This window comes from Bos grunniens, chromosome 17, assembly GCF_055505025.1.
Source record: "Bos grunniens cultivar Pamir isolate PY7600 chromosome 17, Bosgru_T2T1.0, whole genome shotgun sequence".
Classification (NCBI taxonomy): domain Eukaryota; kingdom Metazoa; phylum Chordata; class Mammalia; order Artiodactyla; family Bovidae; genus Bos; species Bos grunniens.
The window spans coordinates 44,474,474-44,491,021 of NC_141181.1; the positions used below are offsets into that span (position 1 = coordinate 44,474,474).

The 16,548-nt window shown below is 39.5% G+C and overlaps 2 protein-coding genes across 11 annotated transcripts in view; one reads left to right on the forward strand and one right to left on the reverse strand.

Annotated features, from left to right (window-relative positions):
* The first annotated feature begins 898 nt into the window (after window positions 1-898).
* On the forward strand, window positions 899-13,566 carry ZNF140 (zinc finger protein 140). 9 transcript variants are annotated; one of them, XM_086347104.1, is made up of 6 exons: window positions 1,493-1,630; window positions 1,963-2,015; window positions 3,548-3,674; window positions 3,927-4,025; window positions 11,257-11,316; window positions 11,613-13,566. In XM_086347104.1, exon 6 carries the CDS (start codon window positions 11,693-11,695, stop codon window positions 12,779-12,781), a length of 1,089 nt encoding a protein of 362 aa, XP_086203230.1. In that variant the 5' UTR covers window positions 1,493-1,630; window positions 1,963-2,015; window positions 3,548-3,674; window positions 3,927-4,025; window positions 11,257-11,316; window positions 11,613-11,692; the 3' UTR covers window positions 12,782-13,566. The 9 variants fall into 9 exon arrangements, with proteins under 9 accessions (XP_086203224.1, XP_086203229.1, XP_086203230.1 ...); XM_086347098.1 differs by lacking the exons at window positions 1,493-1,630; window positions 11,257-11,316 and adding an exon at window positions 899-1,294; XM_086347103.1 differs by lacking the exons at window positions 1,493-1,630; window positions 11,257-11,316 and adding an exon at window positions 1,145-1,294 and having other exon boundaries at window positions 3,930-4,025.
* The window catches only part of ZNF891 (zinc finger protein 891), a 35,583-nt gene continuing 31,740 nt past the window's right edge, over window positions 12,706-16,548 (reverse strand). For both annotated transcript variants that reach the window (XR_015144387.1, XR_015144388.1), the window contains one exon: window positions 12,706-13,240. The gene's annotated coding sequence lies outside the window, so the exon portion shown is untranslated. The remainder of the gene's footprint in view (window positions 13,241-16,548) is intronic.

Below are 16,548 nucleotides of genomic sequence, written 5' to 3' on the forward strand. Positions count from 1 at the left end.
TCAGCTTTAGCATCATTCCTTCCAGAGAAATCCCAGGGCTGATCTCCTTCAGAATGGACTGGTTGGATCTCCTTGCAGTCCAAGGGACTCAAGAGTCTTCTCCAACACTACAGTTCAAAAGCATTAATTCTTCGGTGCTCAGCCTTCTTCACAGTCCAACTCTCACAACCATACATGACCACGGGAAAAACCATAGCCTTGACCAGACGGACCTTTGTTGGCAAAGTAATGTCTCTGCTTACTCCTCAGCTAGCTAAGGAGTAAGCGTCTTTTAATTTCATGGCTGCAGTTACCATCTGCAGTGATTTTGGAGCCCCAAAAAATAAAGTCTGACACTGTTTCCACTGTTGCCCCATCTATTTCCCATGAAGTGATGGGACCGGATGCCATGATGCTGCTGACTCCCAATTACCTCACCGCCAGCAAATCAGAATGTCCACAACCTGATGCACCCCACAAACCCTCTGTCTCATCGTGTCTTTAAAAACTTACTGAAAACCCTCAGGGAGTTCGAGTCTTTTTTTTTTTTTTTTTTTAAACTTTACAATATTGTATTAGTTTTGCCAAACATCAAAATGAATCCGCCACAGGTATACCCGTGCTCCCCATCCTGAACCCTCCTCCCTCCTCCCTCCTCCCTCCCCATATCCTCCCTCTGGGTCGTCCCAGTGCACCAGCCCCAAGCATCCAGTATCGTGCATCGAACCTGGACTGGCGACTCGTTTCATACATGATATTATACATGTTTCAATGCCATTCTCCCAAATCTCCCCAGAGTCTTTTAAGCACCACTTTCTGTCACCACAAACCTGTTTCCGTGGATTGGTTGTACTGTGGATGGCTGAGCCAATCCAAGTTTAGTTTGCTAACAGATCATTTTTCTTTCTTGTCTCTAATCTTTTTTCATAAACTGTTCAGCTCTACCTAGCATAAGGTTCCCTGATTCAGTGGGCCTAATCTCTCCTAACCTTCCCATCTCAATACAAAGCTTCTCGCCCTACCTCCCATCCCCTCAGCTCGGAGCTCTGTCAGAGCTTAGTCCTCTGTGTGTGCTCGGGACCGAGCTGTCAGCACGGGGAGGAACAGAGCTCTCGGGGGCTCCCTCTGGAGCTTCAGGGTGGAAGCCCGGCTGCCGCCTCTGCTCACGCGGACAGCTCGCCAATCTGGGCTCGGCTTGGGGACGATCGCCGATGGCCGCCCCGACCGCGGTGGTTGAGCTGCCACACCGGACTCCAGGGTCTGGGAGTCAGAGTCCCTCGGGTAGGAGGGTCCTGCCACTGCCGCCGTCTGGACTGTAAGTCTTGGAAGCAAAGGCAAGGGCTGCAGTCGACTCTGGGAACAGTAGTCCAAGCGTGGATGGCTTGGACTCAGGCTGAAGCCGCAGTGGACCCTGGGAAGTGTAGTTGTTTGAGGCCCCGTTCACCTTGTGGGCGCGGGGCTTACTGGGAGTTGTCGTGTGGGGGGCTCTCTGCCCGCGAGGCGCGGAGGCCGCGGTGGGTGCTGGGAAGCAGAGCTGTCTGAGGCCGCGGCCTGGTCGCGGTCGGTGGCTGAGGCTCCGGAAGGGGCAGTTTGCGGGACTCTGGCTCGGGGTCCCCGTTGCAGAGACAAGAACTGTCCTGTACTGACCGAGGTAGGAGAAGGGTCCGCCCTGCCCGAGCCGGCCCCCGCCGGGGCTGAGGTGACCAAGGGCGGTGGCCTCATCCCGAGCTCTGGAAGTCGTGGCTGCCCAGCCGGCAGCGCGGAGGAGATGCCCCAGCTGCGGCCCCGTTAAAGGCTGCGGCGCTGCGGCCTCGGGTCCGGCCCAGGCTGGGTGCCCCTGCCGCGGCGAGGAGGGAGCTGTCGTGGACGCCCCTGATCCTGCGTGACGAGGGCGGTGGTTGCGGAGCGACTGGCCCCCAGCCCGGCCCGGTTCGCCCGCACGGCGCCGCGGGCAGTGCCTCAGCTTCTTTCTCTCTCCCCCAGCTCTGCCCTCCACGCTACGTTCTCAGCCGGCCCTACCCTGAGCCATGTCGCAGGTAAATTGTGTTTCCTTTCTTCTAAATGCAGCTGTTTACACAGGCTTTCCTTCTCCTGTAACCCCTACCCTTGTACCTGCCCTGCCTCCCTCTCTTGTGCTTGAGAGTACGTGAGAGGGTTCGCTGGGGGCTCGGCGCTGGGGGCGCTGTCCCGATGTGGGCGGGGTCTGAACGTAGACCTGGCTGTCCCGTTCTCCTTTTGCCAAACAAATTGGGTGGAATGAGGAGTGCTTTAGGCTTCTCTCTCCCGCTGCCGTTCTTTCACTTATTCGTCCTGTTTTTATTGATTATTTTATTATTATTATTTTATTGATTGTTTTAGTTGAGGCTAAATGCTTGGCAGGCAGTTGTGCTCCACAGAGGTGGGGGACAAGAAGGCCAGCCAGTCCAAATTATTCCGTCTGGATGCAGTTTCATTTCTCTGTCCTGCTTTTTTTTCATGCTTGTCTCCAAATCCAGAGGCTCTCCAACTTTTGCTGGGAGTCCAGTTTCCTTCTGTACTGCAGATCCCAGTGCAGTATATTATATTAGGAAACAGCTTCCTTTATTAGCCAATAATCTATAACAAGTTATAGCGACTTGAATTTTTGTTTTTAACTGTAAAATATAACTCTGTCATACCTCTGGAACTGTTACTAGTTTGGGACTTTTAAAAATCCCCTTCATGCCTAATGGCTATGTGGATCACTCCAGTGCTGCAAAGCAGGGGCTTATTATTCCCCCAACCCTGAGGGAAAAAGCTTTAGGTTCCACCCTGGAATGTCCTTATACTTTAGTCTTTATTCTCTTGTTCCATGACTTTGCTGAAATTGTCTCCAAGTTTCACAGCTATTTCTCAGAAATGGGGATGCCTGGGATAAACCTGGGTGTGTGTCCCTTAAACAGGTGCTGCTGCTGTATGCTACAGCCAGTAGTGACTATGAAGAAATTCTTGTCAAATCATTTTAAAATGTTGTTGTTGGTTTAGTCACTAATGCATATCCAACTCTATGCAACCCCATGACTGTAGCCTCCCAGGCTCCTCTGTCCATGGGATTTCCCCAGGCAAGATTAGTGGAGTGGATTGTCATTTCCTTCTCCAGGGGATCCTCCCAACCTAGGGACCGAAGCCATGTGGCCTGTGCCTCCCACATTGGCAGGCGGATTCTTTACTGCTGAGCCATCAGGGAAGCCCCCGCTAAAGTAGGCTGGTATTAAGGAAAATATACATCCCTTATTAAACATAAAGGGATTGTCTTCATTATTCATAAAGTGTTGTGAGATCTTAAGAATGTTTACATGTTGTTCACATGTACAGTCACAAAATTATAAATTATCTCAGGACAAAGCATATTTTTTTTTCTTCAACTACAGAATAAAACAAAACAGCTAAGCTCTTACTTATATTCTTAATAATAACTCAGAATACTGAAAACTGTCATTGCACTACTTACGTACACTGTCCACCCTCCACAGTGGACTCATTTCACTCCTTGATCAGGGCCTTTGGGAGCATAGATGCTGGTTGTACAGATGTATGTATGTCATTTCAGGGGTCAGTGACATTCAGAGATGTGTCCATAGACTTCTCCCGGGAGGAGTGGGAATGGCTCCAGCCTGCTCAGAGAGATTTGTACAGACATGTAATGTTGGAGAACTATGGCCACCTGGTGTCACTGGGTAGGTATTTCCTCTCATCTCCTCTCATGCAGAACTTGACCTTTAGGATGACTGTTGTGAATCTTGATTATCTGACTGAATATTCCCAAGGAAGGAAAGTTTTTTTTGTTTTTTTTTTTCTTTCAAGAGGAGGATTATAACTTCAACTAGTGTTTTGACATCTTTCATATTTATATCTGGCATTTCTAATAATGGCCTCTTTTTTGGTAAGGATTCAAGGACTAATTTTGAATGTATTTAATTTTCCACAAGCAGGTCTTAACATGTCTAAGCCAGATGTGGTTTCCTTATTGGAACAAGGGAAAGAGCCCTGGCTGGGGAATGGAGATGTAAGCAGAGAGCTGTTTCCAGGTGAGTGAGTGAGAAGCTGGTAATGAAGTTTTTTAAAATAACAACCCAACCAGTCAGTGAGAAAGCAGTACTTTTTTTATATGTTGGATAGAAAGTTTTCCTTGAAAGGTACCAGAGATACGGGAGGGAACTGTGAGGTCTTGCCCATGCAAGGGGATCACTTCACACCTACCTACCTGTCTGCCTTCAGTTCTCTTCTCATCCTTTTTCTCACTTTATTTCTCTTCTCTTTCTTTCAAAAATTGACATATGTGCTTTTATTGTCTTAAGTTAAAAGGTGTATATTTTTTCCTTTATATTGCTGTTCTAACCCTCTTAAGTGATTCATTAGGCTTTGGTTAATTAATGGGTTTATTCCTTCACTAATATATTAACAATATTTATTTTTTAATCTCATTAAGACTTTCTCTTAGGTAGTATGCCTCAGAGAGTAGAAGGCATGGCATAGTGAGATAGTGGGTCTGTAAATAACTTGGTTAGAGGTCCTCAAGTTGGCAGTTCAACAATGAGAAGAAAGGAATTTCCAGTTGGTGTTAAAAACCTGGGTAATTGAAATAGGGATAGTAATAACAGGAATAGAAAAGACAGAAAAAGGGTCAGTTTTTGAGAAAATGTGGTGAATTAGTTTGAGATATGCATGGTGTGAGTAGAGGACGGTATTTCCAAGTAGAGAGGTGCAACAGACTACTGGAATATGTCTTAGAAAAGAATTCAAATTAGGAATGTAAAAGTGGGAATCTTGTATTAAGAAGGAAAAAATAGAAGCAATGAGATTGATTGAGAAGGGCTTTGAAAGCCTTCTTCATGTTAGGTTGAAATAAAATTGCTGGTGAAGCTCTTTAAAAATCAATATGGCCATGCTCCGCCATTTAAGATTCTGACATAGACGACCTTTGGAGCCTAAATTGTATGTATTTATGACAATTTGCATAAGTTCTGTAGTTGATTCTGAAGCCAACCTCTGTTGGAAATATACTGGCCTTTAGAGAGTGGTCCTCTGGAGATAACAGGTGAACATTTACATTTAAAGAGAAGAAGCTAATGGAAGGACTAGTGACAGGACAGAAGATGCCTTGAAAACAGAGTTCTGACTTTGAGAGCAAGACTTTCAGGAATAAGGACATGGAAACAGAGTCCCGTATGGCTGAAAGTCACAAGGTGGGACAAGTGCCCAGAAACTTCCTCATCAAAGAATGAGTTGAATAAAAAGCCTCGAATACCACTACTTTAATATAGCTCTTGAAATTTTTGTGTGCTCCTTCCAGTACCCCCTTTTTTTGGCGAGTTAAATTTTATTTGGGGCAAAATGAGCACTGCAGCCCGGGAGACAGCACCTCAGATAGTTCTGAGGAACTGTTCCCCCATAACTTTTTTGAAAGGTGAAATAGCTCACAGAAATAAGGCATAAAACATAAACATGCAGCTTAAATTATTATAAGACACCCATGTAACTACCACTCAGGTCAGTAAACACAGAAGTCCTGAGTCCCTAAGAGCTCTTTGGGTGCTCATCCCAGTCACCCCCCACTGCACCCCCTGCAAAGGTAATTAATTTTCTTTAATGATAGTAACTTCCTTGGTTTTCTTTATAGTTTTTTCAACTGTTTGTGTCTCTAGTCACTTGTTTACATCTGTATGTTTGTGAACTTTTTATACAGATAATCATAATATGTATGTTCTAATTTACTTCTCTCAAAATTATTATAGTATTCAGGTATTTTGCATATTGATCTACGAGTTTGTTTCATTGTACAAGTAGATACAACCCAGTTTATCCATTCTGTTATTGACAGGTTCTTGGGTTATTTGCAGTTTAGGGCTGTTGTAAGTAACATTGCTGTTGTCCTTGGGTCCTGGCACATCCTGGCACAGGGTTCCTATGGTTTATATCTAGAACTGGGATTGCTGAGCCAGAGGATGATGTGCCTCTTTCACATCATTAGATGATGCCAAAATGTTTTCCAAAGTGTTTTTACTGACTTTGCACTCCACAGACACCATAAGTGAGTTCCTCTTGCTCCCCATGTTTACCAACACCATGTACTATTAGATATCATAATCTTCACACCTGTCAGGAGATAGCACACCTGTCAGGAGTGTGTGCAATGGGAGCTTAATATAGTTTAAATGTGCATTCTACAATTACTGATGAAGTTGAGCACCTTTTCACATGTTTATTGAGTATTTTTATAAATTTATAAAATAAATATAAAGTTATAAAATAATTTATAAATTAAAATTTTTATAAATTTACCCTCATTTATGAAGTGCCTCTTAGTTTTTGCTGAGTGTGTGCAGTGGGAGCTTAGTGTGTGCCGTGGGAGCTTAATATAGTTTAAATGTGCATTCTACAATTACTGATGAAGTTGAGCACCTTTTCATATGTTTATTGAGTATTTTTATAAATTTATAAAATAAGTATAAAATTATAAAATAATTTATAAATTAAAATTTTTATAAATTTACCCTCATTTATGAAGTGCCTCTTAGTTTTTGCTCATTTATTGTATTCCTTTCTTGTTTTGTAGGAGTTACAAATTTTGGATACAAATCCTTTGCAATTCTGTTCACTTCAAATATCTTCTCTTACATGTGACTTACTTTTCCCCTTAAAACCTCTTTTAATGAACAGAAATCTTAATTCTAGTGTGGTCAGATTCATCAGTCTTTCCCTTTATGAGGTTTTTTTTTTTTTTGGATGTGTTTAAGAAATATTTCCCTACCATGAGGTCATGATGATGTTTTCTTAGATTTTCTTTTTTAAAAGCCTAGTCGTTTTGCCATTCACATTTAGATCCATGGTTCACTTTGGATTTATTTTTGTGTATCACATGACTTAGTGGTCAATTTTGGTGTCTTCTTTGTTGTCTTCCATTTCTCAAGGTACCATTTACTGATATGTCTGTCCTTTCCTTCACTGGTTACTCATAAATTAAGTTTTTGTGTCCTGGGTAGGAAGAATCAATATTGTGAAAATGACTATACTACCAAATGCAATCTGCAGATTTGATGCAATCCCTATCAAATTACCAATGGCATTTTTCACAGAACTAGAACAAAAAATTTCACAATTCATATGGAAACACAAAAGACCCCGAATAGCCAAAACAGTCTTCAGAAAGTTAAGTTTTTGTGTATGTTTCTGGGTTCCCTATTTTTTTTCTATTTTTCTATCTTTGCATAAATCAATACAGTCAGTTATGGATTTAATACTGGATAACATTTGATTGTATTTGCCTCACCTCATTCCTTTTTTTGCTGAATAATGTCATTTACAGACATCTTGACACTTCACTATATAGTACTTCATTATCATGTATAAAGTATAGGGATATTTTCTATACAATTGGAATATTTTCACATCAGAATAACAGTTTTCCCTAATTTTGTTTTAATGCACTATCCATATATAAATGACTCATAAATGTGTTTATAACTGGATTATCTTTTCCTTGTGGGATGATGAAATATTCCTCTATGTCCTGTAACTCTGAGTTGTAACTTTTTTTTAAATATTAAGACTTTGGGTCTTATTTAAATCCTGTTGAGATATTAACTTTATTTAAGCAGGCTGTCAATATGGATAAGTTCTAACCTGTTTTCTCTGTACATGGTTCCAACGACAGTCTGGTTTTCAAAGCCTTTGCAGGTCTATTTTATTTGTCCCCATAAGCACCTCTTAGTGGCCTTTCTGGAACTTAGACAGTGGGTTCAGCTTTAGGTGTGCTATTTAGGGTCAGATCCATGCATGCACAGCTCAAGGATGAGCCCAGAATTTCATACACAACTTTATGAGATCACTTTCTTGAGCTCCTTTTTTCACAATCTCCCCTTTCCTTTTTGGCTCGCAGGGCCCCCTCTTTCAGGTCTTCTGGATAGAAAGGTAGACCTTTAGGTTCCTCTTTGCACTTCTGTAACTTTGTCTGCCTCTGTAGCCATGCAACAAGGGGACAGAGAGAAAAAACAGGGTGAGGGGTATTACCCCTGTACTCTTAGGACCATAGGTTTTTCTGCTGAGGGAGGAAATGTTACCCTGCCTTGGAGTGTTAATTGCCTATATGGCCATCCCTGCTGCAGCGTGCTTTGAGTTTGAGCAGAAGAGAATGGGAAATGAACAAACAAGATTTCTCTGTATGGACCCCCTTTCCCATTTATAAGACAGAAATAGAGGCTTCTCTTGGAGCTCTTTACCTATTGCCCAGTTCTTGCTTTCAGATTGCATTTAACTTTAGGCCTGGAGAGAGTGGAGATGGGAAAAAATACAAGAAACTCACCACCAGTTGTGTTACTTTGTGTTCTGACTTCCTTCTGCAGTCAGCTTGCTACCATTTACCTTTTTAGAGTGCTCAGCTAGCTCCTTTATGCACTGTTCATGGTTTTCACTTGTACTTAGTGGGAGAGCAGCCAGAGTGTACTTACTCCATCTGTACACGCTGGGAGCCATTCATATTTTATAAGTGAAGGGAAAAAAAAAACCTCAGAGTTACAGCATGCATAAAGATCATGCTAATAAAGTGAGAGGATGAGGTTCAGTTTAGACTGAGCAAAAGTATAAAGTGTAGGAGGAAAATGGTGAGAATTAAGGATGGTTCTGGAAAGCACTGACTGGTCAGATCATACAGGTATTTTACAGGCCGTATTAATGAACTTAGAGTTCATCCCTAGGCTAATAGGAAGTCATCCAAAGATGTTAGGCTGGCGAGCACTTTAGTGACATCCTTCTGGCTGAAGTTTGGGAAACAGATTTATTGGAAGCAAGCCTAGGAAACAGGATAGCCATTTAAGAGTTATTTCCATAAGGTAATCTAGATGTAATCATCACCTGAACCATGGAGGTGTCCAGGGAATGGAAGAAGGTATGCAAATGGCAACAAAGTAAGGACGTGAACTCAGAAAGACCTGGTGATTGACTAGATAAATGACATGACGATGACTGAGGAATTGTGATTGGCATCACTTTTTTTGCTGGTGGTATTATTTCTTGGAAGAAAAAAAGGATGAGCAAGTTTGAAAAAAGAAAGATTATATCAATTCGTAACTTACTAAATTTTGGATCTTTGGGATACTCAAGTATATAAATTCAGTAGGCAACTGAATATTCTAGATCTTGAGAGAGATCACAGTGCTTCTCAAATTTTAGTCCTCTGGATTGTTTTAAAACATACTTCCAGGCCCCTCTCCAGAAATTTTGAGTGATTAGGTGTGGAGTAGAACTCAAGAATTTACATTTTTAACAAGCCCCCGTGATACTGATGCTGAGTTAAAGTACACTTTTAGGAGTTACCTGTACAGCTTCTCAAGATTTTGAATTTTCTTTGTAAAATCTCTGTACCCCTGTTGTTGAATTTATTCTTAAGCAACTTTTTAAAGTTTCTTTTCTAAGAAGTTATATTGCTTTTCTATAGGAATGCTAATGACTTTGTATATTTATCTCTCTCAGTCTTTAGCATTTTAATAATATCTTAAACCTTCCCTGCAAATAATATAATGATTTTTCTATTAATTAATAAACTATTTTTTTAAAAAGCAGTCTTAGGTTCACAGCAAAACTGAGTGGAAAGTACAGAGTTCCCCTGCCCATTCCCACCCTTGCTTGGTCTTCCTGACAACATCCACAGTATTACATTTTTCACAACTGATGAACATACCTTGACATATCAGTATCACCCTAAGTCCATAGTTTACCTTAAAGGTTCTTTCTTGGTGTTGTACATTCTGTGCATTTTGACAAATGTTTAATGACATGTATCCATATGTTAGTATGATACAGAATAGTTTTACTGCCCTAAACATTCTTATTCTCTGCCTATTCATCACTCTCTTCCCCCAACCCCTGGCAACCATGGATCTTTTTACTGTTTCCATAGTTTTTCCTTTTCCAGAGTATCATATAGTTGAATTCATAGTATTTAGCTTTTTCAGATTGGCTTTTTTCACTTAATATTATGCATTTAAGGCTTATTCCTTTATACCTTTTCATGGTTTGATAGCTCATTTCTTTTTAGTGCTGAGAAATATCCCATAGTCTGGCTGTATCATGGTTTTCCATTCTCTTACTGAAAGACATCTTGTTTCTAAGTTTTGACAGTTATTAATAAAGCTGCTGTAAACTTCCATGTGTAGGTTTTTGTGTGGACATGTTTTAATTATTTATGTAAATACCAAGGAATGTGATTGCTGAATTGTATGATAAGAGGATGTTCTGTTTTATAGGAAACTGACAAACTGTTTTTCAAAGTGGCTGTACCATTTTTCATTCCCACCAGCAATGAATAAGAGTTCCTGTTTTTCCACATCCTTCCAGCATATGTTGTTAGAGAATCGAATTTTGGCTATTTTGATAGGTGTGTAGTGGTATATCATTTTAATTTACAATTTCCTAATGACATATGATGTTGAGTATCTTTTTATATTCTTACTTGCCACCTATATATCTTCTTTGGTGAGGTGTCCATGTCTTTTGCCTATTTTTAAATTGGGTTGTTCATTTTCTTATTGTTGAGTTTTAAGAGTTCTTTGTATATTTTGGGTAGTAACTTTTGTCAGATATGTATTTTTGCAAATATTTTCTCTCAGTCTTTTCATCCTGTCTTCTTACTCCCTTGACATTGGCTATTTCAGAACAGAGGTTTTTAATTTTAGTGATGTCCACCTTATCAATTACTTCTTTCATGGATTGTGCCTTTGATGTTATATCTAAAAAGTCATCAATATAACTAACATCATCTAGGTTTTCTCCTTTGTTATCTTCTAGAAGTTTTATAGTTTTGTATTTTACATTTAGTTCTGTGATCCATTTTGAGTTAATTTTTGTTAACAATGTAATCTGTGTCTAGGTTCATTTTTATGCATGTGGATGTCTAGTTGTTCCAGTACCATTTTTTGAGAAGGCTGTATTTGCTTCTTATGTTGTCCTTGCTCCTTTGTCAAAGATCAGTTGACTTTAATCATGCAGATCTGTTCTGCACTCTCTGCTCTGTTCTGTTTATCTCCTTGTCTAGTCTTGCACCAGTGCTGCTCTATACTGATTACTATAGCATTACAGAAGTCTTGAAGTCAAGAGTCAGTCCTTTGACTCTTGTTCAGTGTTATGTTAAGTATTCTAGGTCATTTTCTTTTTTGTATAAACTTTAAAGTCAGTTTGTTGAGATCTGTGAAATAACTTGCTGGGATTTTGATTCGAATTTTGTTGAATCTGTATACCAAGTTGGAAATAATTTTAAACTTCCAGAGTTGCAGATGCAGTTGTCATTTTCAAGTCATTCTGACAGCAAATAAAGTTTAAATAGAGGTGAGGATGATTAACCACCTATCCTTTACAATTATTTATCTTCCTAATAGTTTTGTTTTTCCCTCACCTTCAATTACTTATTTTTAGTCTCCTAATTCACCTACATCTTTCTTATTTAATGTCTTCTGAATTTCTGGATTTCTGGATATACTGCTCAGATTTCAAAGACATGACAACTATAAAAGTCATGCAATGCTAAGATATGTTTTTCAATGTAATTCTCATTTTAAAATGGAAGAATGACGTTTGTTACTCAATACAAAAAATAAAAAAAAAAATTTGCTTTGTTTTTTCAGCTTCAAAGTCAAATGGTGAGATCAAAGAGTTTTCTCCAAAAAATGTCATATTTGAAGATGATTCATCCCAGTATTTGATAATGGAAAGATTTCTAAGCCAAGGCTCTGAGTATTCCAGTTTTAAAGAAGGCTGGAAATGTGAGGGTGATACTGAGATGCTGCAGGGAAATCAGGGATGCATCAGGCAAGTGACAGCTTCACATCAAGAAGCCCTGTCTCAGCATGTGAATGTCAGTACTGTGGAGAGACCCTATGGATGCCATGAATGTGGAAAAACTTTCAGTCGGCGCTTTTCCCTTGTGTTACATCAGAGAACTCATACTGGAGAGAAACCATATGTATGTAAGGAATGTGGGAAAACCTTTAGCCAGATCTCAAACCTCGTAAAACATCAGATGATACATACAGGAAAGAAACCCCATGAGTGTAAAGACTGTAATAAAACATTCAGTTACCTTTCTTTCCTCATTGAACATCAGAGAACACATACTGGGGAGAAACCCTATGAGTGTACTGAATGTGGAAAGGCCTTTAGTCGTGCCTCAAACCTCACTCGACATCAGAGAATTCACATAGGAAAGAAACAGTATGTATGCAGGAAATGTGGGAAGGCCTTTAGCAGTGGCTCTGAACTCATTCGTCACCAGATTACACACACTGGAGAGAAACCTTATGAATGCATTGAGTGTGGAAAGGCATTTCGCCGTTCTTCACATCTTACCCGACATCAGAGTGTCCATACCTCCAAAACCCCCTATGAATGTAATGAATGCAGTAAAGCCTTCCGTTGCCACTCCTTCCTTATCAAACATCAGAGAATTCATGCTGGAGAAAAGCTATATGAATGTGATGAATGTGGTAAAGTTTTCACATGGCATGCATCCCTTGCACAACATATGAAAATTCATACTGGAGAAAAACCCTACGCATGTACTGAATGTGACAAAACCTTTAGTAGGAGCTTTTCCCTCATTCTACATCAGATAACTCATACTGGGGAGAAGCCCTATGTATGTAAGGTATGCAATAAATCCTTCAGCTGGAGCTCAAACCTTGCTAAACATGAGAGAACACACACTCTAGAGAACCCCTATGAATATGAAAATTCATTTAATTACCACTCATTCCTTACTGAACACCAGGGAATTCACACAATAGAAAAAACCTAAGAATGTATAGGTTAAAAAAAAAAAAAGTAGTTAATGCCTTACTTTGACTTCAGTGAACTCTTGAAAAGAAGCCTTATGTGAATATGTTGTGATTAAAATGTGGTCTATGCTGTAGTCAGTATTCTGGAGAAAACCCCCAGGAATATTTGGGAAAGCCATTAATAGCTGCTCATTCTCTTTTGTAACAATAGAAGATGAAATCAATCAGTATTGAGAAGATTCTTCATCTGTTGATGGTGGTGGTGGTGGTGGGTTAGTCACTAAGTCGTGTCCAGCTCGACCCCGTGGACTGTAGCCTGCCAGGCTCCTCTGTCCGTGAGATTTCCCAGGCAAGACCACTGGAATGCTTTGCCATTTCCTTCTCCAGGGGATCTTCCTGACCCAGGGATCAACCCTGCATCTCCTGCATTGCAGGCAGATTCTTTACTGCTGAGTCACCAGGGAAGCCTGTACTTTTTCCTGGAGATTAGAAAATTCATAATGAAGAAAAGTCAAACACAATGAGAAATTTTAAAATACTCTTCCTAAGGGGGGAAAAGCAACCCTATAAATGAACTTAACACAGGGTGACTTTCTTCAGTATTTCAAACCTACTGAATTATACTGGGGAAAAACCACCATTGTAATGAGTGTGGCAAAATCTTAGAGTTCTAAGAAGTTATACTGGACAAAATTGATGTGGGAGTTTTCTGTTTTTTTTTTTTTTTAATGGGAATGTTTTGGCTTTTTTAAAAAGCAAATTCATAAAAGCTATGAATAAATCTTTTGATTTATAGTAAATTAAATGTGGTACTGGCTGAGTTTGTTTCTTCACAGCAAGTGTGATTCTTAAACTGCAACTATCATAATATTGATATCAAGAGTAGCGTGCTTTTGTAAACATAAAGATACAGAAGCATTTTTAGATATTTTATGGTTTTAACTTTGAGTCACAGTTTGGACCTAAGGTTATGATAATTCATGTTTACACTTGAATCTGACTAGTTGTCTTAATCAGTCTGAAATAACTGTAAATAAGGTACATCACAGGAAAATGCCAAGGTTGTTTTCCTCTTTTGCTCAAGAACATTTCTTTTGTAATCACATATTTGTCAAATCAATTATGTTTTCATCTCTACATATACCTGCCCATTCTTTATTCTCCCATTTTAAAGATTGTCTTATCTTTGAGGCATCTGACTGCTCCTTTTAAAGAACTTCTCTTGCATTTAGTACACGAAATACATGATTTAGCACTTGGATAAGTGCTTCATTCGGAGAAGGCGATGGCACCCCACTCCAATACTCTTGCCTGGAAAATCCCATGGACAGAGGAGCCTGGTAGGCTGCAGTCCATGGGGTCGAGAAGAGTCTGACACGACTGAGCAACTTCACTTTCATTTTTCACTTTCATGCATTGGAGAAGGAAATGGCAACCCACTCCAGTGTTCTTGCCTGGAGAATCCCAGGGACGGGGGAGCCTGGTGGGCTGCTGTCTATGGGGTCGCACAGAGTCGGACACGACTGAAGCGACCTAGCAGCAGTAAGTGCTTCATTAATGCATATTTTTTCATGTTCTTTCACAAGGTGAAAGCTAACATATTTCTTTTCCACTCAATGTAACAACAAAACACATAGCAGCTAATATTTACTTTTCTAGAACCATTCAAAGCCTCAAACTATTAGAACAGCTCCACTCTATAAACCCCATTTTCCTATAGTGGTGGCCAATATGATTAATTTCCCTTGCATCCTGTGGCAATCTTTGATGAACAAGAATATATTTATCATCTCAAATATATTTGTTACATTCAGAGGTATGACCATAAACTTCTCCCAGGAGGAATGAGGCTGATTAAACTCTGCCCCAAATTTTTGTATGGGAATGTAATGATGGAGGACTATAGGAATCTGGTCTAAGGTGGGTACTATTCCTCCAAATTCAGAATCTGAATTTAGGAATCTGCTTTCTCCATAGGAAATATCAGGACGTAAGCTCCAAGTTGCCTGGCTGAATTTGTAGTCCATGTTCTTGAAGTAATGTTTTAAATTGGTACAAGTTGGAAGTGGCATGCATTCTGCTTTGGTTCTTCTACTGCTTCTCTTCCCTAGGATCTAGGAAAAACATAATATTTTGAATTATCTGTTTTCTCCTTATAAGCAGGACTTTCTATTTCTAAACCAAATGTGGTCTCCTTATTGGAGCAAGGGAGAATGAAGAATGATGGAAAAAATGGGAACAGGCCTATGCTCAGGTGAGTGAGGGGCACTCAGGAACAGAGTGTCTTTGCAGGCCACCACAAAGTCAGTTCACCAGATATGTTGCTTGGATAATTTTATAAAAAATAAGAACTTTCCCCTAAAATTTACTTCATGCAGCATCATTCTGAACTACATAATTCACCCAAAGTTCCTCTTGTTCGTTTGTGGTAAAATACTTCAGAAAATAAGAACTATGTTGTTGTTTTTCATTTAATTAAAGTACAGATAATGCATTAAATACATTAAAATATAGTTAATTCCTAAATTATACAATAAAAGATACGTCAAAACACTGAAAAGAGTGAAAGTTTGGATATTTTCATTTATACAGTATGCTTTCTTTGTCATAGCAGTGCAGTGCTGGCAATTTTGCTTTCACTCAATTTTAGTACAGAAATCTGTAGTACATCTTTCCATGGTTAACATAACAGTTTTTTTAAATAAGCTATTGCAGAGGTAGCAGAAGACTAAAAGAAAAGCTTCTTGTTTTTCAAGATGAAATTCAGTAACAATGGCCAGCCAAATACAAGATAGAAAAGAAAATGGCAGAAATAAAGTATATGATGTACTTTAAATTACTCGTATATTATTTCAGTTCCAATTTGTTTGACAAAGAAACAATAGTGACATATAGTGTGACCATCTCAATACATGTGAAAGGGTAAACATCCAATATGAACATTTTAATCTATGTAGTATAAGGAGTTTGTATTTCAGATATACAAGTATTTTAGGTTTGCATACTCAAAAGATGTGAAACACCAGAAGGAAACCATTGTAGCTCTGAAAGAGTTGCAATATTTTTATGACTCTGTTGTCATGATTATCCAATTATCCATACTAAAACAGAGACAGAGGAGAGAGAAGGGAAAAAAGATGAGTGTAAGGCACAGACATTTAGGACAAACTCAAAAGTTCTAACATGTGTAGTTACAGTCTTTTAAGAAGAGAGAATGACAGAAGAAATAGTTGAGGAATTCACTCAAGAATCTTAGAAATGATGCAAGATAATCTACAGATTCAAAAAGCTGAGCAAATTCCAAGCAGGCACATTGTAATAAAAAGTAAAACCTGGTTATCTAAAACTGGTATGGGATAGGAGAGATTACCTTCAAAGGAGCAACAATAAGACTGAAAACTTCCTGCTCAAATGAAATGATGGAAGTCAGATGATAATGAAACAATGCCTTTAAAGTGCTGACAAGGAAAAAAACCAGAGATCAAATTGCCAACATCAGTTGGATCATAGAAAAAGCAAAAGAGTTCCAGAAAAACATCTGCTTTATTGATTATCCAAAGCCTTTGACTGTGTGGATCACAACAAACTGTGGAAAATTCAAGAGATGGGAATACCAGACCACCTGACCTGCCTCCTGAGAAATCTGTATGCAGGTCAAGAAGCAACAGTTAGAAATGTGCATAGAACAACAGAAAGGAGTATGTCAAGGCTATATATTGTCACCTTGATTATTTAACTTATATGCAAAGTACCTCATGTGAAATGCCAGGTTGGATGAAGCACAAGC

Bases quoted from the DNA above. Each gene is read 5' to 3' on its own strand.
- ZNF140 (XM_086347096.1), top strand. From the start codon at position 3,536: ATGTCATTTCAGGGGTCAGTGACATTCAGAGATGTGTCCATAGACTTC. The intron at 3,675-3,926 runs GTAGGTATTTCC...ATTTTCCACAAG, and splicing joins TGGCCACCTGGTGTCACTGG to CAGGTCTTAACATGTCTAAG. The intron at 4,026-11,612 runs GTGAGTGAGTGA...TTGTTTTTTCAG, and splicing joins AAGCAGAGAGCTGTTTCCAG to CTTCAAAGTCAAATGGTGAG.